We start from the raw sequence: 25,196 nt of genomic DNA, 5'->3' as shown, positions 1-25,196 counted from the left end.
TGGAAGCGCTCCCCAGCCTGACTATCGGACTGCAGTTATGTTAACCTTAAATCACCCGTACGATGAAGGACCCACGATCTGTCCATTAGCATACGGACACTCTTTCGAACATGCCACCGCTGCCGTATCCGGCACCTCTTCCTCAGGCGGATCAATTGCGTACGCCATATCCACCATCTTGGTCCCGCAGCTCGTCGTCGGTGTATCGCCACCTCCAGTCCGGAACAGCGTGCAGGTGTTCAATGTATGATCAGTGCCAGTGCGGGCGACGTAGTCAACACTCAGACAGCCTGGCTCGGCGCTGCACTTTTCCATATACTCTGCATAGCTTGCGGCTTGGGTTGTGCGGATTGTGTCCGTGGTAGGGTGGTTGGCGGAGATGCTGTGGATGCTGCAGAAGAGGCGGTAGAATGTGCCGTCGGAAGTACTGTAGGTGGTGTTGTTGGATGTGGGACAGGTGGGTGTGTGGAGGTCTGGGGAAGGAGAGGAGCGTTTTTCGATGGGGAACCACTGGGTTGATGCGTCAGTGAATGACCTCTTTAAGCCCGCATTGAGCATGGGTCATTTCTGGCAGACGTACGGTGTTGACTCCTTTCATTGGGATGCTGGCGATGCAGTGTCGGCAGGAGTGTTCTCTTTGAGGAGGGATAACCCAACTCACGTTGAAATGTATTCCTTGAACTGTCCACAGTTCTTGCTAGCTCCTCCAATCGCAGGATTGCACTGTAGATCCGCAGCACACAGATCGGCAAATTCTGTCTAAGATCCCGCTTGGCTGTCACGAAGTCGAGCAGCACTTTTGCCTTGGTCACACTTCAGTTCGAAAGTGATGCCGCCCCTAGGTCAGTTAGCTGACTGAACAAGACGAATTATATCTGGCGATTGCTTGGTCATACAAAGAGTATCGCGCGCCATTGTCAGCAGGGAAAGTATGTATCTTAGGTCCAGGTGATGGTTCAGGGGAAGGAGCAGGCTCTGGGTCGTCTTCGGATGGGTTCATGCTGCCAGCGTAGGCTATCGCTGAGAATATCGAGAGTACAATTCATACGGTGTGAACGTTGAGACGATAGAAAGGATACATGGTCGGTGAGAGTTCTCCTGAAAGAAGCTTGTTGTCAAAATGCAGTGACTGAAGGGAAGATGCGGACGTAAAGGTAGCTTTTATGATGATTGGGGCATGGTACCTAGGTATGCCCAGTATTGCTGGGTACGAAAAGTAGGACACTTAAAACCAGTCGAGAGTACGCAGCAGAAAGCCTAAAGTGCACATAGCAACCCAAGAAGACTATGTGTAAACGCTGTACATGTCCGAGACACTAGCTGAACACATTCGACCTCTCTTTGAGAGTAGGAGCGAATATGTGTAGTTGACTCTGAGTGGTCGTGGTCACTTCCCAACATGCCTGCGTCCCATTATGGCCGTTCTGGTCCTTAGCCATAGATTCAGCATGTACATCTACTGAGACCGCCTGTACTGCTTTGACAAACTGTAGATGTTCACTACCCATGACGATAAATCGGGCTTTCGTCTGACCTTTGTGTCAAAAGATACCAGATCGACCCAGGCCAGCTTGCACTTGGAACCTCTGGATGTTCGGCAGTGTACGGGAATGTACGCCCTACGCCTCTGTTCTACTCACTTGGGGGAGTGAAATGTTGTGGGCCAACGACTGACTGCCCTTATAACTGTCTTCCTACCGCAAAGAAAGCTCCGTAAGTGTTGCATCCAGTAGCGTCAAATGGCCTTCATGTCTCAAGCAATAAAGGAGGTGGTGATGCAGTGCCGAGTCGACAATGGAAAGTTGGCATCGAGCATTATGAGGAGAATCTGGTGGGTAAAATGCGTAGGCAACTTTGTCGCGTGCAGATCAAAGATACGTTGAATTTGGATCCATCACAATGCTGTATACCGTGAATGATGTGTGCTCTCCTGGTGCAACATGCCTCGTTACTGCCCCTCTCCACTCAATGGCCTGATGGCAGTTGCAAAGAGGACTTGACGGCCTCAAGATAACCATGGCGTCTGCTTCCGAGTCAACTGTGTCGCTGGGCAGTCTTTATTAGGCTCTGCGGCTGTTGACACGCGGAGAGCCCAAAGGTATAAATCGGGCCAGTCACCTCCATCCATTGCTCCTTTCTGTTCTCCTTGTATCTAAGACCGCTCCTCTGATGCACCATAACATAGACACCAGTGTCCCGTGCAAGTACCCGGCATCTTTCATTTGCCCGAGATCCTCGGGTCTATTCGTTGCTCTAAGCACCGTTTTCATGCACTCCATGAGGTGACAAGCGCTGCGCAGTCGTGTCGTGCTTGTGAAGCGACCTTGCCTTGGGCGTTGTCGGCGGTAGTGGGGCCTCAAGAACGCCTCGGGCAGCATTTGCGGATCTAACTCAACAAAGCGGAGAGGGTTCATTGACCTCTGTACACGGTGGTGATGTCAGCTTCACTGCCATGGTCAAGCTGTTCGGCTGTCAACAAGCGATAGGTCCGAAGAAATGGATCAAGCCAGCCATGAACGTTAGCATTTCGAGAAGCATGAGTTTGCTAGACTCGTGCCTGATGCTTGATGATACCAGACGGAATAATTAATGTCGGACCAGGACATGGTCCTGATGTGGAACCTGGGTGACAGATTGAGAAAATTCCAGGTTGAGATGTGTACTTGCAGGGACATGGTCCAAAGGTGAACCCTGACCACATGACTCGAAACGTATACTTGGAGCGGAAATATGAGGAAGAGATGATGGTGAATTGAGGCTGCAAGAATCGTACGAAGACGGTACGGCATAGCTTCTCGTGCTAATACTTTACCTTGTTTCCGCTCTCGAGTTCGCACCACGCCAGTTGCCTCAACATGTCGTCAATATCGATTTGACCTTGTATATTCCTTGCACCCAGTGCTGGCATATGGTCCTAGTTGTGAGATCTAAGATGAACATCTCGTTGACCACCAGATAACAGATCTTGATCCTCAACGTGAGATCTTGACAGATACAGGCAAACTCGGCAAGTCCACCCTGTTCATTGTACATACGAGGACCTGGCTCATACATCTTTGAAAGACTTACCTCACACCCGTCTCACACGCTCATGGCATCGGCGGCAAAACGTCCCGTCCCCATCTCCATGACCTGTTTTGGATCCGAGAACAGGGGTTGTTTCCGGACACACGTGCCTACTCTCATCCATACTTACAGCCGAGTCGCGACCATCGCAGCGAGCACCAGATAATATCTCCCACACCAGCTTCACTATCACCATCTCAAAACCCACCCAGGATTCTACACACCCTCATAATTTCCAAACGCCTGCCGCGCCTCATAATTTCCAAGCGCCTGCCGCGCCATCGTCACACCGTTCAGCCACACATCGTGACGCGCCCAGGCAGCGGGAAGGCCCATTAGCCGACGTTTTCATCTACCGTTGCGTTCCTGATCGGTGAGGGAAGGAACAGCTCTGTAACGGGATTGGAGGTGCGCGCCGGAAGGATTTCCATCGCTGCATAAAGGATTTGGATGTGTGGGATGTGCGTATTGGGTTTTTGCTTTTGTGTGTGATGGTGTGAGCGACTTCGAGAGCCGTTGGTGGTTGGGCAACAGTTTCCGTCGGGTTTCCGTTGAGGTGATTGTCTGCGTCTTGCACGCAGCGCCTTACGCAGCTTATGGCGCTACGTAAGGCCATAAGCTGCGTAAGGCTGTGAGGCGCGAGGCGTGTCTAGATCCTAGATGGGGGGCGATGCGGGTTGGAGTGAGGCGGGCAAGCGCTCCCCGCACTCAAAGGGAATGCTGAAACAACACCTGCTCTCTCTGCTTGCGCGCCTGATGCCCGTTCATGCTTTCTGATGTTGATCGCTCCCGGACTTCCCGGGGGTGTTGGAGGCGCATGGTTGTTGTCGGCTTAAACAAAAGTGTGAATGTCAAGCCGAAGTGAGGCTGGGGCTTGGCAGGGTACTCATGAATCTGGCGTCTGCCAGGTTAAAGTTAGTTGCTCCTTCGCTATCAATCACAGGTTTCTTTTCGGATCCGACCAAGGTCAACCGAGAATCCACGTGGTTAACAGATTCCAGCGAATGAAGCGAGCCATGGATCTTTATTCCCAATGCAATCCTCCAGGATCGTCAACCGTCACCATAGAACAGCCTGCCTCTCGTCAATGCTCGTCAGTAATCGCTTGAACCCTGACCTAATTACCACCCAATATCATCGCTCGCTCTGGTAGTTTGTGAAAAAGATAGCTCCCGTCAGCCATGCAGTTGTTCCCTTTTCGTGAGGTTAAAGTGGGCTGAGGGCCTGGAGCAACACTCCAAGAATGCGGAGTTCTCGCCGTCATCAGTGGTTTGCGCAAATCCGCGACGGCAGGTCAGGTTGCAACTTTGGTACGGGTTCAGCACCCGCGCTTTAGGTTGCGCGACGTTAGGCAGTAGCGTTCCGTACTTGACTGTCAGCCCAGAAGTCAGTTGAGAAGTCAGGCCAGGACAGGCGAATCTTCGTATTATAGCAAGACGTTATGGTTGCTCGAACTATCCGCTGTTTTGTTCAAGATAGACGAAGACTATCGAATGTTGGTCCAGAAGTCACAAAGAAGCCCGGATACTGCACGCGTTCGTGTCCGATACGCTGTCTTAATTCCGTATACGCTGCTCTCTGCCTTTCACGGCGGAGCACTGAATGATCGACGCAGAGCGGGAATCTTCTGCTGCGCTTGAGTGCCTTTCATCACGTGGTAAACTCTGTGTCACAGCTAACAGAACGTCACGGCATCCCGCAGCTCCAGCACCGTATCACAATTTCAACGCTTGAAAGTACGCCTGCCAATTTCGTGATTCGCTGGAACAATTTGACAATGTCTTTGTTTCAGCCTTGCTCGTCAATACTTTCCCTCTCCGCAATCCACAGACGTCACGTTCAAGGCTTTCAGGCAAGCAGCAATCAGGTGCTTGGGGTCGGAAGGTCCCTACCGACACCGCGTCCAATGATTCGCTCGACTTAGTTCCGGCCAGACACGCAGTGGCTTTCGCGCCAGGAACGGGGCTTTTTGCCGAACGTCAAGTGATGATCTAGCGTGCGGCGTATACAGGTGCACTTTACTCCTCTGGATGACCAAGGTTGGGCTGCGACGTTGATAATCAAGATCAGAAGTGTTTGAGAAAGCGGCATGGCTATCCTCGACGATAAGAGTGGGGGTGATCTGCGCAGTAGCTTGTGCTTGATTGAAGCTTACTGTCAATTTATGAAGGTGAAGATGGTGGCATTTGAGTTTACGCTGGCTGGACGAAGGTCTGCACGTGGCTACGGCACTTTGCGGCACGAATTGGCCATGCCGTATGTAGAAATCCCCGCGATCAAGAGCGGTATCGAATGTTGGAGTTGAACTCGGCGTAAGCTGTGTGCGCGGATGTTAAAGTAGTTTAAGGGTTCGTACGCACGACGCATCGTGGCATCTGGCTGACACGGAGTAACAGCTAATAGCGCGGCAAAGAAGCAGGGCAATTCTTTCAATTCCGAATAACAAAGGTTGACATTTTCGCTTCTATTAAGTAAATCAGCTGTGAGATGCGTGAGCTGCTCAACGGTTGCGGCGTTCATAGCCAACCATCTATGTCATCCAAGACGTATATTCAAAAGATGCACCGAGAAACGGCCGTTAGCAGTGAGACCAAGAGGGGGCTAACATCGTATAGGTGCGCGAGGCAGAACAAGAGGGAACCCGAATCCGAGGTCAAACGGCATTTCCCTTTGACGACAACGACGTCTCTTCCAAGGTTTCTAAACAATCCCGTCCAGTCAGTGTGCCCTCGTGCTTCCAGCTAGTCTGGGATGTGAATATCCTGCGCAAAAGCAAAAAAAGATCCGCCCAGGGTCCGCTCGTGTCGGTGATTGAAGTATGAGGTATACGCAAAAGCTTCAGCGCTAGTCCGCCCAATGAGTATGTGCTCGATGCCTGAATGAGAAACAAATGACTGATGCCTTGCGCCAAGACAAATGCAAAATGGTAAAGTGTGTACAATGCGTGCTACGCTGTGGCGGCTATCGGGAATCCTCTCCGCCCAAATGGGGTATATCCAAACAAATTGAAGTTGCGTTCAAGGCATATTGCATGGTTTGCGGTGATCATGGGTACAGGTCCAGTTGCTTCCGGACGTTGCGCAGGATCTTGAGATCCATCTCCAGGATTGGGGAGTTTGGCGCAATTTCGCCAAGGACTTTGCACGTTCGGTCCATGAGTAGGGTGAGGTTCTGCTTCGTGAGCTGTGTATCCCTAGGTAGGTACCTGCAAAGTTGAGACTTGAAGACTGCTGCAAGGACGAGCATGTTGCCAAATTGACTAGGTTTTATTAGCGTTGGGCACAATTGCATCATGTTTGATTTTTGACTTACGCATGCATGGTGCCAAAGATGTTGGTGACAACCAGTCGTCGGGTACGGGCGCTGGCATCGAACTTTACGTACTTGCTGTCGGGAGCAGCGCCAACACGGTCGAAAGCAATCGTACTCTGGATTGCGGCGTTGATGCACTTTACGGCGACCCCGATGATGCTCCTCTGGTCATCCGATAGATCCACCAGTAGATGTACGTTCCTGTTGGATGAAGAACCAGAGGTAGGTGCAGGGGAGTTGTGGTGAGACGCCCGTGCTGTGCTTGCGCCTGTGGGCGGGAAGTCGATAAAGTGATTCGCAATGCGCAAGTACGGGCGCAAGATCACGTAGATAGATCCATAGTACTTAGCACGTAAACGTGCAACATTGATATCAGTAGCCGGTGGGTCATCGTCGTTCCAGGCCAGCGTAGGCGGCAGGACTCGTCTCCAGTCCTCGAGGATACGCACATGCGCTGTGGCACGATGCGCGACCTCTTTGATGTTGTGGGTATCAAAGCTGCGGCGAGCATCTAGATAACGTCAATACGAAAACCAATGGATATATTGTGTATTGTGCCACTTACTTCTGCCATAGAGCATGTTATGCGCCTCGTTTAGTATGACACGAAGCCAGATCTGGCTCGAGTACATGAGCATAGATCCTTCCTGTGTCTGTGGGTCGGCAAACATCTTCTCCTCAACACTAGTTCCAGATTCGATGGGTACCGATTCGTATACGCCATCTGGGTATGCGATCTCGCTTTGGAAATCTGAGATTCTGCTGGGTGGCAGCGTGCTCATCTCGGCCAGAATGTCTGACTCAAGCTGGAGACAAGTCCAGTATACGCACATAACCAGGTTGAGCCTGTAACGCTCTTTCGGAGGCAGAGATGCCTTGTTCTCCAGGCACCAGTTCCGGTCGAGCTTCTGGTAGTCCGCCTTGATAAGGACAAGGACGACACGGCAAGCGTTGTTGATCCAGCTCCAGCTCTCCAGGACACGAGCAAACTGACTCAGGTAGAGTGCAGCTAGGATCATTGCCTGCGCATGTGCCACTGTGTTGCCGCCCTGTTGGTTTCCAAGGATGTCAGTTGCGTAGGCGAAGTAGCCCATACCCGGTAAGATGTCGACATTGCGTGGTCGATTGTCATCGGATATGTCGCTGTTGAAACTGCCGTTGGCATGCACACCCCAGCCACCGTTTGTGTGCGACATCTTGTCACTCTGAGGCGAAGGTAAGGGGTCGTGATGAGCGCAGACCTTGCCGAGCGCGAGGACAAGGAGGACGAGGGCATTACGCAGGGAGCGTTCGATTGCGCCCTTAGCAGAGTAGGGCTCGCCATATGCACTACCAGATCGCTTCCGCTTCAGGCTCTGGCTAAGCTGGTGGTTCGCCAATGCGTTGGCGGCTGGTGATCCGGTGTGTTTGATGTTGATGTCCGGACTGTACTGCTCGCTGAACTCCTTGATCATCCTTCTGAGCTTACTGGCATTCATGAAGGGATGCAGTTTGTGGATGTTTTCGATGTAGGAGTCATACAACTCCCAAAGAACGTGCGAGCGGAAGTCAGGCCTACCATCTGGTCCAAGTCCACCGTCGTTTTCTTGTCGAGGGTGGCTGCTAGGAATCTCCCCAGGCACTGTTCCTGGACTGGAGGTATCTGCAGGTGGACAGCCCCAGAGGCCCTCCCTGCCAGGTGCAGGAGAGGAGGCATCTGCATCGCCGCCACTGTCAGGGCTTCCTGGTCCTTGGGCTCCATCGTTGAGATCTTGGCCCTCACCAACCCCCCAAACGCGAAGCAGGCCTCGGTCTTGCTCGAGCAGCATTGGGTACTCTGACACATCATGGCCGCCTTCAATCAATTTCTCAATATAGTCGACGTTCCGGCAGAAGAGCGCCATCGACTGCCACTCCTCGAACAGCTTATGTGCTGGTGTGGTGTGGTCACTCTGCAATCCGCTCTTCTCCTTGGGTGGTAGTCCCGTTGCACCACTGTGCTCGCTTCTGACGCTGTCAGCCGGTGTTGCTGGTTGCTGAGGCGGAGCAAACATGGACTCTTGCTTGATCGGAGTCAATGCTTGTGACGCTGAAGGAGACATCTGTGAGTGTGGAATACTGGGGGACTCCGTCTTCATGTTGCTAATGCGGCGCATCTGATTCCTTCCTTGGGCTGGTGTGGGGAACCTGGCGATGTTCTGATCTCTGTTGGGTGCTGCGAAACCTGCTTCTGGTGAAGCAATGTTCGAGATCTGGTTCGGGGTTTGGGCCAAGGGAAGTCTGGTCTCGACGCTCTGCCTCCATGAGGTGAACTCTCCTACAAGGTTCTTCAGTACTTCGCCGATGTCGTTTACGCTCTCCTGAAGTTGCATCATGCTACGATCTTGTCTGTGATGTGTCAGTAACTGCTGTTTGTCCGAGGGTTTGTCACATACTTTGGAGGCGGCACATCCTTGTACTGGCAATCGAAGTTGTTCTCTCTGCAGAACTGACATGGCCTTGCTTCGTCACACTTCTGTTTGCGTGTTCGACAGTGGTTGCACGCCTGCGTGGCGCGAACCTGTTTGCGCCTTACTTGCTGGCCAGCTGCACCTGCATACTGGCCCATGTAAGGGCTCGGCGCATACGAACCCTGATCATACTGGGGAGCTGGTGGAGGCGGTGGGTGGAAGGGCTGTCCACCGTTGTGATGTGTAGGGCTTATAGAGTGGTTGTAGCCGTTCGACATATGACCGTTAGGGCGATGCTCAGGGTTCATACCCCATGGACTCTGGTGGCTGCCATGATCCATGGGTGGTGGTTGAGGCTTGACGTCGACACTGATACTGGATCTGGTGCTCTGCGGCTCTGGCACAGTGGCGGACTGTGGAGTGGGGGGCGCCCGGTATGTAGAGATGTTGTCCTGGGAGATGCTCACCGGAGGAGGGCCACCGGCGCCATGAGGGCGTTGACTGGGCGAAGGGATGGTCCGTGGGTCCGAGTAGGCGCGTATATCAGAGGGTGGCAGTGACGGTGAGGGTTGCGGTCCGGGTGGAGGTCCTTGCCCTGGAGGAGGATAGGAATGGGACGGATGGGACAGGCCGTGAGTAGGATAGTGGCGGGAGGTGGGAGAGGGAGCAGCGTGGGCCGGAGTGGGATGGGATAACTGGCGAGTGGGTTGGGCGTGCGGTGGCGGAGGAGGGGGTGGGAAGCCGTGGCCGTTATGATTGTACACAGGAGGATTGACAGAGTCCAAACGGGGCCTCTTCTGGGCGGGCGCGTCAGGATCAGCCATCCTTACATATGCCAGACGCGATTCGCTCAGGCCATGCGGCTATGTATGACAGAGTACCTGACTACGACTACGGAACCCGCCAGGTCCAAACGGCAGCAGCCCAACAGGGTCGGCGGGGGGCAGCTGGTGGAGAGCGTGGGCTCGGCAGTCGCAGGGACACGAAGAGACCAATTCACCAGTGCCTCAGAAGATGACTGGCTGGAGGAGATGTGCGGATTACAGGCCAATCCGCGTCATCGGCTGGGAGGATAAGAGAAGAGTTTAGAGAGCGTCGCAGGGCAGGTGCTCGGAGGCCAGAGTGCGATGCAGGACGGGAGCTTTGGCTCAAGCCGCGCGAGGAAAACCCAGCCTTGAGCGAGGCCTTCTTACCATGGACCCGGAGGCAACTATCCGAAGCAGGAAAAGGGCCAGTGCTGGTGAGTCGCGGACAGTCTATGCGTTGACGTTTGTTGCTGGTTGGCGAGAGTGGCGCTACAAGCTAAGACGGGCCGTGCGAACGAAGTGGCCGGGGAGCGCAACGAGCAGTGGGCACCGGATGGGGGCGCTGCTAGTCGCAGACTAGGTGGGAAGAAAAGCTAGACAAAGCAGGCCAAACGAGGCGGCGCGCGGGAAGTCTCCTGGCGCGGCCTTGGGCACGAGGGGGGTGGAAAGGGAGGGTGATGGGCGATGCCGCGTCGTCAACACATGCCGATGGAGTTTGATAGAGAGGGGAGAGGTCTGGCCGGGTAGAGAAATCTGATTTGAGTGACACAAGGGCGAGTAGTGAGCGCCGAACACGATTCAGCGACAGCCATGCTACAACATGCAGCTCGCTTGTGCGAAAGATGCTTCGCAGCCATCAAGACTCAACCCAGGCCCCTGGGATCAAGCCATGGTTGCGTGCCCGCCTGCGCGCCGTGCGAGATGCCATCTTGAGATGACAGAGGAGCCTTTGCAGTGCACACGGCGATGCCCTCGTCTGTCTTTGAATCCTTCAGAGGCGCCGTTGCAGACAGCAAACGTCCCTCCCGCAGCCGACCCAGCACCCAGTCGTCTGGCCGATTGCTGCTGTCCGCATTGGGTTGACAACTTGATGCCAATGCTGCAGTAATGCCAACTGAGCAACGTGACTTGCAACACCAGCACTACCGGCCCTGGTAGCATCGGCTGCTGGCCTTGCTGTGCTGCGGCATGCGCGCTTCTCCGCGCGACACACCTCCCTCACTCAGCGACAAGAGCAGCCAGCAGCAAATCGCTCATATATTTGCCCGATAATTTGCACGGCCGCGGCCAATTGCACAGAGATGAGTGAGACGATCCGAGCTCTCTCGGCACGCCCTGGAATTTGACTACGGTCCCTAGCGATACCTAGCTCCTCCACTGAGCTGCGACATCGCGGTTTTCGAGAAGGTCTCGTGGAAGTGATGCGCTGCAGGTGGCTGGTCAGGGCCTCCGAGCGTCGAAACTTAGTCGTTGTCCGGTTTTGCTCGTACAGGGGCATGCAATCAATGGTGCTCATCATGGCACGACACCGCCTTTCACGGCCGTTGCGCTCGCAAATGTGATAAGTCGGTTTGTTCCGAGTATCCGCGAGTTATCAGATTATAGTTATCAGATACCCAGATCATTCGTATATGCTGCTCGAGATCTGCGACATTGGGCTCCAGCGTCTGGCGGACTTTCGTCCGTCCATTCATCTGTCCATGAGCTGCCTGTCAACCTCGTGAGGAGCACTTGGCTTCCACGAGTCTGGAGAGGGCAGGTTCGGAGAGGCGCCGCCCACTTCGCTAGTTTCAAGACCTCAATATCCACTTTACGATTAGCGCGCCCCACCTCGCGACCGCCAGAATGGCGTCAGGATCCAGGAACAACCGCGAGTCGAGCAGAAATCGCATTGTTCTGATGGATCCGTTGACCGGGACGTTGTTTCCAGAATTGGAGCTCCCTCGACGTGTACACGCCAACAATGCATGACAGGAACCGAGATGGGGTTGAGGCTTAGTAGGTTGCTCAAGTGCCGGTGATGAGAAGGTCAGCTGCCATCACGTTCACTGAAGAGGCAAGCGGCCCGAATGTTGGTTCAAGCCGCTTTTTGCCGAACATCATCTGTGACCGGAAGCATGACAAGTTGCGGTCTGCTTCGAAACACTGCGATTCAGATTCCCTGAAGATGTTTTCGGACGACCGAAATTGCTCTGGAAGGGCATCCTAACAGAAGGATCCCCGTCCCTTGCCTCACGATGATGGAGACCGTGGCGAGCCCACGTGGATCGCAACACCACGAGGCGCTGAGGCGCTGAGGCGACAGTTGACATTTGTCAGGGTCTTGATACTGTACGAGTCCAGATTAGCATGGCAATCGTTGCCCTCAAGTCGGTGTGCAAGCCGTGCAAGCTTCACTCTGCGACAAAGCAATGCGACTCATTGCGAGAGGCGAATATCAATCGAGCCAAACTTGCTTTCCATGACAAACGCAGTTGTGGTGGCAAGCAAGGCAGTCTCAGCGATTCGACGTTGTGATTCCTGTTGTCCGTAGCAAAGCTATGTTGCAAATTTCGTGAGCTCGAGGATCGTCAACATTCGCCCTGTCACTTCCATAACTTGCGAGATGCAGATGAGGCTGCAAGCGACGCTGAAGGAGGCTTGGCGAAGCACTGATGCCGCAAGTAGCTACCTGCACTTCACCATGTAAGGTTTTCGAACAATTGCGTGCATATTTGCGGAGTGTTGAGCGATGCAGCGGTGAACTGGTGCAAGTATGAGGTGCCGCTTCCGACACTAGGTGGCATGTGACACAGCAACAACCGGGGACCGCAGATCTGTGTATCGGTGTAGCCATCGCTTCGAAGTAGGTGCTCACCGTCTGTGTGATGTGAGGTTGTGGATACAACGAGGAAGATCCCGTGGGCAGAAAGCCGCCAACGGCACTAAGCCTAATCCGCTTGTTGGATCACGGCTTACGTGCGGCAAAGGATGCTGGCCACAACCTCATTATCTTGATCACAAAGAACGTCCAACTATAGAAACATATACACTGGAGTGTCGAGCTACTTTTACATTCTCCAGAAACGTCTGAAAACCCCTCAAGATGCTTCTGAGCAAGGTGACACCTAATGAAACGCTAATGAGGCAGGGTCGACCGCCGAGGTTGGCGTCTAGACGTCACAACATTCGCCATCTTGTCAACGGACAGCACTCAACCGCGCACAAGACGACATCTTCATTTTCCATCCCAATGCGTCGCATATCCTTCAGTCATTCTGTTTAGTTTCCGTTCTATCAGACGCTCCACATATTGGTTACACGTCATGCTCTTCACCCTGGTCTTCGGCGCTCTCGCAGCGACTGCGCTGTACAAAGGCTTTGCTCTGTATCGAAACTGGCAGAGCAATATAGTGCTTGCGAAGAGCTCAGGATTGCCGGTCGTTGTGATACCATGGAATGTCTTCAGTATTTTCTGGCTCGCAACCTTCTACATTTGGATCCCAGTCCTGGAAGTAATATTGCCCGCTTCGTGGCGAGGCATTTGGTTTGAGTAGGTTGTGTGTGCTAGTACTTCGCGATTGATGTTGACCTATGTCAGCCTTCTGGATCCAGAATGGGGATATCGAAAAGGCCATGCACCGTTCGAGAAGATCGGCGGAGATGTCTTCATCATTGCTTCAGCAACTCGCTTGACAGCGTTCGTTGCTGATGCAGAAGCTGTAACGCAGATCACCACTAGACGCAATGACTTTCCTAAGCCACTTGAGATATACGGAGCTCTTGACATTTATGGCAAGAACCTCGTCTCGACCGAGGGATCAGACTGGCGTATGCATCGAAAGCTTACTGCACCCAGCTTTGGGGAGAAGAATAACGAGCTGGTGTTCAAAGAGTCTCTTCACCATGCAAGGTCACTCCTTGGCCTTTGGACCGGACCAGACGGGCAAGGAAACGAGACCGTACAGGACCCAGCTGTAGCAACAATGAGTTTCGCACTCTTTGTGATCAGCTCAGCAGGCTTCGATGTTCGTGTCAAGTGGCTGCATGAGGAGAAGAGTCGAGCATCGTCTCTCGAGAACGACGAGCCGAAGTCAATTTTAGTTGGCTCTGAGAAATCAGCAGACCACAAAATGACCTACCGTGAAGCCATCAGTGAACTGCTTCACAACATCATGTGGACTCAAATCATACCTCCTAAGTATCTGTCCCTCTCTCCCCTCAAGGTTCACCGCACAGTCGGCGCCGCCGTCACCGAATGGGGACAGTACATGGATGAGCTCTACGAGGTGAAGAAGCAGCAAGTAGCATACGGCGACACCAACAACGCCGGCATGGATCTCTTCGATGCCATGATCCGCGGAAGCGGGATCACAGAAGGAAAGACAAACATCCAAAAGAGCGACCTCCTAGGAAACGCCTTCGTCCTGATGCTCGCGGGCCACGAAACTACCGCAAATACGCTGCACTTCTCCCTCATCTTTCTCGCCATGCACCGCGACTCGCAAAAACGGCTGCAGCAGGATATCGACAGAGTATTCCAAGGCAAGCCAATCGAGCAGTGGACGTATGAAGAGTACTTCCCAAAATTATTCGGCGGCATGGCCGCCGCAGTCATGAACGAGACGTTGCGCCTGCTACAACCCATTGTCAACATCCCTAAATCAACTGCACCCGGACGGCCACAGAACTTTACCATGGGCGATAAAACATACACGATACCAGGAGACACACACATCTTCCTGAATTCCGCAATTCACCGGAACCCAAAGTACTGGCCCGCGCCCTCAAATACTGCAAGTACGAGTACTACCGGTGCGCAGGACGTCGATACTTTCCGCCCCGAGCGCTGGCTATCCAACTCAGAGCTTGAAGACAGTTTCGTAGACATCAACTACGACGACGAAGATCTGCGCGGCCCCTCGGGCGAAGACACCTCCGCCTCACTCTTCAAGCCGGTCAAAGGCTCGTACATCCCCTTCAGCGATGGCTTCCGGTCGTGCATCGGGCGGCGCTTCGCACAAGTCGAGATTCTCGCCGTCTTGGCTGTGATATTCAGCCAGTACAGCGTTGAGCTTGCGGTGGAGGAGTGGGGGTCTGATGAGGAGGTGGCGAGTATGGATAGGCAGAGGAGGGAAGAGCTTTATGCGAAGGCGGTGCAGAGGGCGGATGAAGTGCTGAGGACAAAGGTTGCGAGTATTATTACGTTGCAGTTGAGGGGGACGAGTGTGCCTATCAGGTTGGTTAGAAGGGGGGAGGGGAGGTTTGGGGTTTGAAGAGATGAGGTTGAGTGGGATGTGCATTGGGTATCATCATGAGTTGGTAGAATATTGTACGTATATTGGCATATAGCATAAAACTCACACATAGGTACATACACATATACAACTGACATATTTAACTACCACTCCATGATCTCCGCACCTATGATCGTTCCTTCGTGCATGCTCCCTCATTACCACCATCCTGCTTACGCCAGTCACGCCACACCATCCTCTCTCCGCGGAGCACGCCGCACAACCGTTTTAATTTCCATCCTCAATCCTCGAATCCTTCCGTTCTTCTACCGGCATTCTCCCGCCGTATTCGGGTACACGTTATACGATCTCAGGGAATCTCGCATAGGGGAACCGGATGCGATCACGCGGCAACGTGGCTGTGGGTCCTACAACCTCTCTTCGCAACTGCGCCGCAGACATGCATGGTAAGTGCCTGTCAGTGCTGTCACCTCGCCGAAGTGCAAGGGTAGGTGTTGCGAAGGGTTTTCATCAAGGGCGAACAATGGCATTGTAAGGGTCGGATTCGAGATACGGATGGAGCTGGATGGGGAAAGTGGGAAACGATATTGTGGTTCGTGTGTGAAAGAGATGGAGGGGAGCGTGAATCGTGGGGATGGCGAGGGCAAGGGGTGCGGAACACTGTGCGTGATGGAGCGAATCGTGAGAATTACTTTGTGGGTGAGTAGTTGCGGGCGAGTGGTGGTGTGACATGTATGGGGAGCTGCAGCGTGCGCGAGTGCGTCTATGAATGGAGATGGATTATGTTATTAGGGCCATCTCAATACGCTCGTCTTGTATGTACAGCAACAATGAAACGCTACAGACGCGTCTTCGTCAAACCTCCATGCTTCCTAGGCTGTACACGTGCACAACGTGTGCACATTACCCTCCATCGTACATAGGAAAATACTGCTGAGCAGTTGATTATCTGCAAGCGTGAGCTCTTAGATCTAATAGTTTAAAAGAAAGTAGGGATAATATCAGGTGTATATGCGCAGAAAATGTGCTGCAGATGCGGGTCGTAACTCGTATCGGACGCCAGAAGGATCCGAGTGGGTATTGACAAGGAAATGGTGAGACAGTAGGAAAGGTATATGTGCTATGAAAGTTATTCACATTGGCGGCTGCGCTTGGCGAGTTCGTCATCGCTGAGCGCAGCGAGCCAGAGACATCTGCTGATCAGGTCGGGATCGACTCTGAAGTTGTATTTGGAGCTGGCTTCGAGAAGACGCAGGAGGTTCTTGACAATTGTGGCTGCTGTGTGGTGTCGCTCGAAGTTCACAAGTCGTTCGCCGTCCACAGGCGGTGCGTCGATGAAGGCTGGCTTTTGTGCATTGTAGATCAGATCGCGCGTGTAGATGCCGATGAATGGGATGCAGCCATCCTCTACAGTGGCTGTCTCCATCTCTAGGCGGAGGTTGTGGAAGTTCCGCAGTGGCTGGACAAGCGCTTCGAGCTCCCTCATTGTCTGCTTCTCAGCCAGGGGCACGAGGGCCCAAGTCTTGTGAAGTCGAGAGATATCGTTGGATATTAGCGCGATGGCAATTTGGTACATAGTGGCGTAGTTCCTGAGCCTACGTGCGTGCGATGCAATGTGGATGTACTTGACGATGCAGCGAGCTCGCTCTTCGATGTTCTCGGTGAGAACGCACTCAGATACAACCCACTTTACTACTAGGTTGAAACGAGCGATCACGACATCGACACCGCGCGCCTCTTGTGTACGAAGATAATGTACCCAGTCGCGAATTTGAGGTGACGACTGCTTCCAGCGAAGTTCAATAAGCTCCTTCCAGTCGATCTCGTCCAGGGCGTCTTTTTCCACGACTGTGAATTGCTGCGCGAGTAGCTCTGCATCGTAAGCCATGACGAATGGTAGGTGAGCAGTCTTAATTGGCTGTCCGAGGTGCGGCGACTCTTGTAACTTGATGTGTTGATCAGAGGTATTTTGGTTGAACTGATCAGGTCGAGATGCAGTAGGTGTCAAGCCTGGCGTAGGTAAATCTCGATCCCAGGTCGTTAATGGGGCAGCTTCCTTCAGGTGGTCTGCCGTGGAAGGCGGCGTAGGAGGGTGACGCATTGGGTGTGTAGGAAGATTGTCTGACGTGTGGTCCATCACTGCCGGCTCATCCTCAAAGAAGCTGCGTACACCGTGTGACATCTCGTCCGACCTGGCGCCGGTTGTCGTAGAAGCTAAGTCGCTCAGATCCTCATCTTCGTTGAGAAGAAATGATTGACGTATGATCGAAGAGGATGGAAGAGTACCGCCATTCGGAATCCTCTTCATACTGTCCGTCTCGACCACATACTCGAGTGACGAGTCCGGAGAGGAGGGTTTGGTCGCAGGCGCTGTTGTTTGGGCTGTTGTATTCTCAGTCAGCTGCAGAGGTGAAGGCTTGGCCGACGATCTCATAGTATCGAAAGTCTGCGTACACCCACCGGCCATGACGTCGCTGAGACCGCGGTCAAGGAGCGGTACTGAGGAGTAAGAGTCCTCTGATTCTGCAGCTGTGCTAACAACAGGGGGCACGCGGCGATTGAAGTTCTCTCCAGACAGATGAAACATTTCCTGACCTTCTGCACCGGGAGTGGCGAGCGGTCGATGAAGGCTATCATCGGTTCCGCCGTGCTCCTCAGAATGCTTTGGCACATATGGTGGGATGACAAGTTCACCAGGTGCTCCAGTAGGTTGGTAGACTTCTGGCTGGACAACAGAGGCTCGTACGGAGGACTCTCGTGGAGACTTCTTCTCATATCGACCTTCAAGCTTCATCAGCGCTGCCTCGACTCCGCCTTCGTCGTCTGTATCATCTGGCAATGCTGCAAGCTTCGCGACTTCAGCTTCAAAGGAAGGCCTCAAATTGGGCTGCGAGGAATGTGTGTCAACCAAGGATATGGTCTTTTTCTCAATGACTGTTTCATCAACTGCTTCGGTCGGTTGACTTGCATCCGGCTCTGGGACGACGTAGCGGTCCGATCGCAGAATGACCGAGTTTGCAATCGAGTGAGTGCGGTTGGAGACTGATCCAGTGGAGTGTGGACGTGGGTTCGTATCAAGATCTTGGATGTTACCAGCAGCACGCAGATCCCCTCCCGGTTTTCGACGAAGCATGCGGCCAGGGCCGCTAGGTTGAGGTGCTTGACGCTCTAGGAAAAAAGGGTCGTTATCAGACGACATTGTCATGAACGTAGCCACGCTCTCGGGACCTTGACGGCGACGACTCAAAACACTGTTGTATGATGCATGTCGCCGTAATGAAGTTCGAGCCATGGACTTCCTCGTTGAGCCTCGCCGCTGGAACGAATGCAGCTGCTCCCTGCCCTCTGACATAGACCGCCTTTGCGGGGCTCGAGACTGTTGCGTTAAAGGACGAGACAAACGTCGTTCCTCGATTGAGACTTTAGGAGTAGGATCCTTGTATAGATCAGAATGGCGCACAACGACCATGTCGCCTTCAGCAAGTCGTTGAGCAATTGATGGATTGCGTTGAAGGGCTTTTGGCGGCGTGCTTGAAAGTCTCGGCTTCTCTAACGCAGCAGGTGGCAAAGCTCCTGACATCATAGGCAATGGAGGTGGCCCAGTGTCGTCGATGATGAGGATCGACTTGCTGCCTGTGGTGATATTGCTGTACACTCGAGGGTCTGGATTCCTAGGAGCCTGTGCATCGTCGCCGGTGGAGGAAGTGTTACGGTTCTCGAACTCGAATTCAAATCCGCCCAGATCAGGAGGCTCGACACTGCTCTCTCGTCGCTGGTCTTCGTTTCTCAACTGCTCTTCGACGGCTTCCTTGAAGCTCTCGGTGACCCTGGAGGCTAAAGCATCGATTCGTATTTCTGGCTTTGTTCGAATTGTGCGTTGTTTGCGAACTCCTCCTGACATTGTGGTCATTGTGCCTGGGTTTGAGGAGCGTATGGAAGGTGCCATTCGTTGGTGAACGTGTGCTCCTAAATGCGGGCTTCCGTGAGGTGATTGTTTGATACTTAGGGCGCGACGTACGCTTCCGATTATTTTTTTCATCCCTGGACTGTTCGCATGGCCCGGACGGAGCTGCACATCATCTGCATACATATCATCACCGTCTGTTTCACTGCGTGTTCGGGTATGGCGCAGACTGGTGCTCTTGAGCTCAATGTAAGGCGAGCTCGGCTGGAAGAGACCACCGCGCACAAGACTACCAGGCATGCTTGTTACCGCAGAGATGGTCACATCTACCGAGGCGTTCTTTGGGATTGATAGAGGAGCTCTGCTATCTCTCAGAGCGTCGGAGAAGCTGCCGGTACGATTGTGAATGTGTGACAGACGGGTGTTCTTCTTGTTCGACGCTGGCTGTTGTGGGCTTGCCGCTAAACGGGCGGGCGCCGCGGGAGGGTGTGGTACTGGATGGGGATAAAGAGGTAGGTTCATGGCTTGCTCACTTTTCATGAAGCCACGTCGTGGAAGGGAACAAGACAGGATGTGCATGCTCCCTTCACTCTCCGGCGACAGTGGTACCTGAACAGTCCCGCCTTCATTTGAGGGTACGTACGGCAAACTCAAGGAATTCTGAGGCGTGTGACGAGCCTTCTGTGCCCATTCCATATGGCGGCTGGCGAATTGGTCGCTCGGATTTGATCCCATGGTCTCTTTTGTATCGCGGTCTACTTGCCGTGGGGTGGCTGGTGTCGCCGCGGGTAGCTCTGGCTCTTCATATGTCGCCGGTAACTCGACAAACCCGCCAGGAAGCAGCTCTTCATCTGCGAAGTCTTTGCCCAGGCCATCTTCGGTCTCCCAATACAAGACACAAGTCCTCCGCCAGCACTTCTTCAGCTCGCCCACAATCTTCACATCGCCGGCACCTCCATCCGCGCGAGCCTTCAGGTCTCGGTAGAGACCATTGACCAAGTTGCAGAAGTACGTTCGCAGGTTATGGGATGTCACAAAGTCGTCCACAAAGTAGTTCAAGATCCAGTGACGAAGGGCCACGAACGTTCGCACTCGTACAATGCGACCAAAATCATCCTGTCTGTCAACCGCCCATCTCAATCGTGCAATGAGATAAGCGACCAGATCTCTAGTGCTCAGGAAGGCACGGAACGTGAGAAAGAAGTCCGACAGCAGTTCGTAGTCCAGGAAACTCGGGGAAGTGATGTGCGCAACGAGTCGTGAAGGGGTAGCTGCAAGGATCTCGCCAGAAGGGGAGAACCTCACCACAGCCCTATCATCAGGGTTGATGGTCAGGGCATCGTACAGCCGCGGTTCAATGGGAGAGTGTGAGACACGAGAGGAAGACGGTGCCGACGCAGGGAGAGGCGGTCGGTCCATAGTCGCACGGTATCTGGCAGGAACAGGCGAGAATGCGTCTGACTGTGGGCGTGACGACAGAAACGAGTGTGAACCCACACGCTGTGGGGTCAAAAGTGAGTTTCTGAACTCTTCGGTGCCTGATGTGCGGGTGTAGGTCGAGCTGCGTAAATCCGCAGTGCCTCTCGTACTGAAGCGTGGCGTCCCAAGACGGTAATGAGGAATTGGGACCTGCAGCAGGAGCAACGAAGATGTATCAGCCGTCTTGGGTCGCCCACCAAATGGAGGTCTTTCGATGACCACTTTGAATGTTCCAGGCTCGGTGGTCGCTGGGGTGACAGTGTGATCGTCGACAGTTGAGAAAGAGTGCGAGCGGGCGTGGGCGATAGGTCGTGAGGTGGAGGGTTGTTCTGCGTGCGCCTGCTGTCTAGCCTCATATTCTGTGATCAGGTTGAGCGGCAGCGGCGGGGTGGGTTCGGAGCGCGGTGTCCTCGAGCCGTAGAGGCTTTGCTCCCATTCATTGCTTGTTGGACGCAGGTCCGAGCCGAGTGTTGCGCTATCTGGGGGCGTCGAAGGTGGAAAGACGAACGGGTCTGGCTGAGGACGATTGCGCTGATTCCCAGCGCGCACTACAGGTCTGGCAGTGGGTCAGCTACTGGAAGTTGGTAGCAATAGAGTTGTGTTCGCAAGCAACATGGCAATGTTTGTGTGTTGTGCCTTGAAGGGGTTGACTACGGCGTTCCTTCCTCGAGGGTGGTTCCTTCCACTTTCCTTGTGGTGTTGACGTCTGCTCTCACCCTCTATCGAGTTTCGAAACACCAACAAAAACACCACTGAATTTGCCTGCGCAGAATAATGCTGTTCTTGCAACACTCACCTGAGGTAAATTACGCCGTTATGCACGTTCGCGACAGTGTATGAACGCCCGGCCGAAGTCGAGTTGCTCGTCGAGGTGTCGATTGTGCCGTTGCTCGTACCGCGTGCCCGCGTCCTCCTCTTCAGCTGCTCTTTCGAGTCATTCACTCGTCGCAGGCAGCGCTGGTCATCAGCGCGTCGTGGTGCCGTGTCTGTGTTTTGCGCTCCGGCGAGCAGATCGCGCTGCCCGGCTCCAGCTGCAGGGGAGCCTGGGTAGGCATTTGGTTGCAGTACCGCCATCCTTCCATGCCCTGCTTCAGCGCGCAGCAATACCGCGGCAAGATCTCCGTCAGCGGGAAGCGAAACGTGGGCGGAGCATCACCAGGCGACGTGCGCACATTGCAACATCCTTAATGATGAGTACGAAGCGGCAAGAGGGGAGAGCGATGGTTGAACTCGCAGACCTGTCACCCATCGCCCAGAGAGCGCCATCAGATGCACTTCACCAGTCAGCGGCAAGCCGGTCACACTTGGGCTGGGGTCCATGCGGCGCGAACCCAAAGTACCACCAACTTTGCTTCCCTCGGCAGCCTACGCCCGCAGTGGCTGCATGTTCCTTGAACATGTGCGTTCATCAAGCTGTTCACGACAGGGTCACCCAGTGGCCAGCATTGTCGCAAATGAGCTGCTGTCATCTCATCTCCCAGGCCATTGTTGGCAATCACAGGCTCCCGTCCGCGACCAGCCACCCGCATTTCCACTCGTAACGGCAGACGGCCTTCATTCTTGGAAGCCATTCACCGAACACAACTAAGCATTAGGTGCAGTGTCAAGGATGGACGGTCTGTTTTTGACTTTCGCGCCGTCTCTTCGGAGCGAGAAACGAACTTCCGCAGACCGCCCGTTGGCCACAACTCACGCGAGCTGAACAGGACACCCCTTTCAACAGCTGGCCAGAAATACATCGTTACGTCAACTTCAAGTTCGGCTACTCACAAGCATCAGCCTCATGTCGCGACAAACGTTGACAGTGAACAGTAAACGGTCAAGTTACACACTTCTATTGTGCGAGAAAGATTGCCAATTTGAGATGAGATGAGGCTCATCAGCCGCGATCTGTCACAGTTCACGTCGATCTTTGTCCACCAATTGGCCGCCCCGTTGCAGCTGCTTCGCCGCAAGAGACCTTGTCACATTGCAGCTGCCTAAAGGAGAATTCCGAACGAAAGGCAGGCATGGCGACTTATTGATTCGAGGTGGTTGTGAGGCGGCACAGCAAGAGTGCGGCGTTCGAACACCACACCGATCGGTTTGGTGTTCTGTGGGTCGACATCGACTCGACTCGACTCGAGCACAACACCCTCTTCTGTGCGCGCCTGCAAATGTAGCGACTGCCACTACTGATATGACTTCGGTAGACTTGCAATCAAACGCAAACTACTGCACAACATACGGGCCATGGTACGCGTCTGTGCCAAAGTTCCTGTTGGCCGAGATCCGCATCTTGATGCCCAACTCGCCATCAATTGTCTAAGTCGACATTCAGGAAAAGGACCGATGCGCTCTGGAACATTTCGTGTCGACTACAATGCTTGGTTACTGGACGTTCCTCACAGGCACAGGCAACGACGAGAATCCCTTGAAGTTCAGCGATCACTGTTGACGGTCAGTTGAGTAGAGAAGGCTTTCAAGTCATATTGCAGCTTTCTATCTACTACAACAACCCTAGTTTCGCTTCATCGTGATTCACTTTTTACTAAGCATTGTCTTCCGCGTCGATTCACTCATGGGATAGAAGTCGTCCATGCTATGGCGCGAGTGTAGTGGAAATGCTTCGTCCCAAGCCTCGAGAAACGTCAGTACATACGTCGCCGGGAGCCGTATCTGCCAATTCATCCAGTCCGGATTCTTCTGATACTCTGATCCCAACACCGCCTTCACATCTGACCAGCGAAGTATAGCTGTTGGCACCCTTTCAGTCGACTGATGGGAAAGCGTTGAAGAGGCTAAGACCACAATGTTCATGTTAAGCACAGGGTGCACATTGCTCGGGAACAGAAAAGCTGACTACTCGTCCGACTCCTCTGGATCTGGCACAAGTAGCACGTGGGCGAATGTGCTTCCCTTCAGTGAGGAGCCATTCTTGTACTAGTCTGCGCACAGAAGGATCTCATCGCATGATTGTGAATCAAAGTCAACGTCGCACTGTGGGCAGGACACGCAAGGCCGGTTCGAGCAGCAAGCCGTTTGTACGAGTACCAAGGACGTTGTCTCCCAACGTGAACTGAACGAAGCTGTATGCGAATATTTTCAAGTCTATTCGGAGGAGCCATCAGTGTCAACTGCAAAAGTCCTAGGCATCCTCTCAGTATAGCCATGAAGGCAGCGTTTCCCCAAGCCTCGAAATACTCTCCAGTGCGCCAGAATAAATCGGATAGACTTTCGTTGTACGAGGCTGGGAAATCAAGACACTCTCTTGCAAGTTCGCAGAGCCCGTGGATGTGATCAGCAGCGTGCAGACACTGCGAATCTCCTCGCCAGGTTAGGAGATCCCACAAATCGTACTTGCTCGACTCAAGCTCCTGTTGCTCGCCACCAGTCGTAGAGGAATTGGCCTTAACCGCTGACTTTTGCAACCATTCTAAGGCGAATGAATAAGGTGATTAGTTGCCTCCAGGATAACGGTTTGCTAGAGGTTCTACTTACTTCAGTTTAGGCCCAACCTCAGGCCGACCGGTCGCCTTCAGGTGCGCGTTTCCGAAAAAGCCCAGGTCCATTGTATCCGTCTTGTGAAGCAAGGTCACAGGTCTCGCCAACAGTATCTCCTGCGTAATCCACGTCCACGTCCAATACGAATGATTTAAGAGGGCTTGACTCCCTTCGAATCGCTCCATGTCTTCTCCAAAGTTGTATAGTCACCATCGCGGACCCATCTGAAGACTTTATGCAGATTGTCGCCGTCGAGCCAGACGAGCACACCATCAGCTTCCGAGTAGATTTTGCTCATGCGGCTGACCTGTCTGGCCTTATCTTCCCTTTTAGCTGATTTGCACAGATGGCATCGACCCAGAGCAGCTGTGATGCATACGACTGTGTTGCAATCTCAAGGAAGTCATGGAGGTTCTTTCCAACAGAAATGGATGACCGTTGATCTCGATCTAGTGCGTCTTCACGACCTCGCCCCCACGATACGACAGGCAATGGTATGGAGTCAAACCTTCCATGCCATCGCTCCATAGTTGGACTTGTATGCGGCCCTGATGGTGCTCTGGCGGGATTTTGATCAGACGGAAGGCTGCAATGTCTGACGCAAGCGGAGGGTAAGTGAACGGGTGTTTTGCTGCGCTTGAATCCGCCGTATCGCTGATATTATGCGTATGGTTCATATCACGGTGGAATGCGCTTTCAATGCTGTTTTCCCAGGTGCAATGGCACGATGAAGCTGGATAATGCTGGTGGTCCCAGATCAGCTCTGCGCTTGCGGGCATCACATATGTTCTGACTTACCCGTTGGCAGTCTTCAAAGTGGATTTAACACTAAACCAAATTAAACGACTCTCGCAGAAGGGTCACCAAGCGTCAGATCAACTGTTGGAGATGATAGGTCGAGGGCTTTCAGCTGAAGCAGGCAAGCGACCTTACATTTGGCGCTGAGTTGTCTCCATCTCCAGATTGACATGGAATCGACCCTTGAAGCGCACTGTGATCCAAATGCCAGCCATTGTGCTTTGGATCTCTGGTTCCAGTATATGAATATCCCGGGTTATCATACGCATACCTGTTTTGCTCTGTATGAATGTTCCCGACAGCAACTTTCTGTCGTGATTGCCTGCAATGTGGTAGAAGCAGACTACCGTGTCCGTGCGCGTAATGCGCGGATTCGCGTAATGCGCCGAACCACCAAAATAGGTCCACCAAAAATGAGGCTGTAGAGCCACACACAATGGTTATTATCATGAGATTTTCTGGTGGAGTAGTCTATAGACCTATATGAACAAGTTCCTCACTCAAACTTTTGTGGCACTCTGATTGGGCGGCCGCGGCTGTTGTATTTTGCCGGAGGGGATGGGGAGCGAGGCGCGGCAGCAGCACGACTACGGGCAGCTGCACTACCACGATTCTGCTTCTTCCTGGGTGCTGCAACCTCTGAGGCCTTGCGCTTGCCTCTTTGGGACAATTGTATAGGTTT

The 25,196-nt window shown here is 53.4% G+C and overlaps 6 protein-coding genes across 6 annotated transcripts; 1 reads left to right on the top strand and 5 right to left on the bottom strand.

Moving 5' to 3' along the window:
- Positions 1 to 51: 51 nt before the first annotated feature.
- BU25DRAFT_460617 (uncharacterized protein) lies at positions 52 to 598 on the bottom strand (the record flags this gene model as incomplete). Its single annotated transcript, XM_033710371.1, has 2 exons — positions 52 to 510; positions 581 to 598. The coding sequence occupies 2 exons, from the start codon at positions 596 to 598 to the stop codon at positions 52 to 54; spliced, it is 477 nt and encodes a 158-aa protein (XP_033559338.1).
- Positions 599 to 5,848: 5,250 nt separating this feature from the next.
- On the bottom strand, positions 5,849 to 9,904 carry BU25DRAFT_123480 (uncharacterized protein). The gene is made up of 4 exons (XM_033700455.1): positions 8,793 to 9,904; positions 6,944 to 8,745; positions 6,379 to 6,889; positions 5,849 to 6,325 (listed from the first exon to the last, which is right to left on the bottom strand). The coding sequence occupies exons 1-4, from the start codon at positions 9,629 to 9,631 to the stop codon at positions 6,112 to 6,114; spliced, it is 3,366 nt and encodes a 1,121-aa protein (XP_033559337.1). The 5' UTR covers positions 9,632 to 9,904; the 3' UTR covers positions 5,849 to 6,111.
- A 2,113-nt stretch (positions 9,905 to 12,017) lies between these two features.
- Positions 12,018 to 12,584, bottom strand: BU25DRAFT_123436 (uncharacterized protein). The gene has a single exon (XM_033700454.1). The coding sequence runs from the start codon at positions 12,447 to 12,449 to the stop codon at positions 12,111 to 12,113; it is 339 nt and encodes a 112-aa protein (XP_033559336.1). The 5' UTR covers positions 12,450 to 12,584; the 3' UTR covers positions 12,018 to 12,110.
- A 30-nt stretch (positions 12,585 to 12,614) lies between these two features.
- Positions 12,615 to 14,962, top strand: BU25DRAFT_412944 (cytochrome P450 monooxygenase-like protein). Its single transcript, XM_033706917.1, has 2 exons — positions 12,615 to 13,145; positions 13,194 to 14,962. Exons 1-2 carry the CDS (start codon positions 12,919 to 12,921, stop codon positions 14,866 to 14,868), a joined length of 1,902 nt encoding a protein of 633 aa, XP_033559335.1. The 5' UTR covers positions 12,615 to 12,918; the 3' UTR covers positions 14,869 to 14,962.
- Positions 14,963 to 15,062: 100 nt separating this feature from the next.
- On the bottom strand, positions 15,063 to 15,712 carry BU25DRAFT_412942 (uncharacterized protein). Its single transcript, XM_033706916.1, has one exon. It carries the CDS (start codon positions 15,580 to 15,582, stop codon positions 15,361 to 15,363), a length of 222 nt encoding a protein of 73 aa, XP_033559334.1. The 5' UTR covers positions 15,583 to 15,712; the 3' UTR covers positions 15,063 to 15,360.
- BU25DRAFT_412941 (ras GEF) lies at positions 15,643 to 21,452 on the bottom strand. The gene is made up of 2 exons (XM_033706915.1): positions 21,030 to 21,452; positions 15,643 to 20,789 (listed from the first exon to the last, which is right to left on the bottom strand). The coding sequence occupies exons 1-2, from the start codon at positions 21,305 to 21,307 to the stop codon at positions 15,980 to 15,982; spliced, it is 5,088 nt and encodes a 1,695-aa protein (XP_033559333.1). The 5' UTR covers positions 21,308 to 21,452; the 3' UTR covers positions 15,643 to 15,979.
- Positions 21,453 to 25,196: the final 3,744 nt, after the last annotated feature.

The sequence above is a fragment of the Macroventuria anomochaeta genome (assembly GCF_010093625.1).
Source record: "Macroventuria anomochaeta strain CBS 525.71 unplaced genomic scaffold BU25scaffold_27, whole genome shotgun sequence".
NCBI classification, from domain to species: Eukaryota; Fungi; Ascomycota; class Dothideomycetes; order Pleosporales; family Didymellaceae; genus Macroventuria; species Macroventuria anomochaeta.
This window is presented reverse-complemented; position numbering and strand designations above follow the sequence as displayed.

Excerpts from the sequence above, each read along its gene's own strand:
- BU25DRAFT_412941 (XM_033706915.1), bottom strand. The coding sequence starts at position 21,307 with ATGGCGGTACTGCAACCAAATGCCTACCCAGGCTCCCCTGCAGCTGGA. Across the intron at positions 20,790-21,029 it reads AACGGCGTAATTTACCTCAG|ACCTGTAGTGCGCGCTGGGA; the intron begins GTGAGTGTTGCA and ends ACCCACTGCCAG.
- BU25DRAFT_123480 (XM_033700455.1), bottom strand. The coding sequence starts at position 9,631 with ATGGCTGATCCTGACGCGCCCGCCCAGAAGAGGCCCCGTTTGGACTCT. Across the intron at positions 6,890-6,943 it reads TAACATGCTCTATGGCAGAA|ATGCTCGCCGCAGCTTTGAT; the intron begins GTAAGTGGCACA and ends GACGTTATCTAG. Across the intron at positions 6,326-6,378 it reads ATCTTTGGCACCATGCATGC|TCAATTTGGCAACATGCTCG; the intron begins GTAAGTCAAAAA and ends AATAAAACCTAG.
- BU25DRAFT_123436 (XM_033700454.1), bottom strand. The coding sequence starts at position 12,449 with ATGGCTACACCGATACACAGATCTGCGGTCCCCGGTTGTTGCTGTGTC.
- BU25DRAFT_412942 (XM_033706916.1), bottom strand. The coding sequence starts at position 15,582 with ATGTCACACCACCACTCGCCCGCAACTACTCACCCACAAAGTAATTCT.
- BU25DRAFT_412944 (XM_033706917.1), top strand. The coding sequence starts at position 12,919 with ATGCTCTTCACCCTGGTCTTCGGCGCTCTCGCAGCGACTGCGCTGTAC. Across the intron at positions 13,146-13,193 it reads TGGCGAGGCATTTGGTTTGA|CCTTCTGGATCCAGAATGGG; the intron begins GTAGGTTGTGTG and ends GACCTATGTCAG.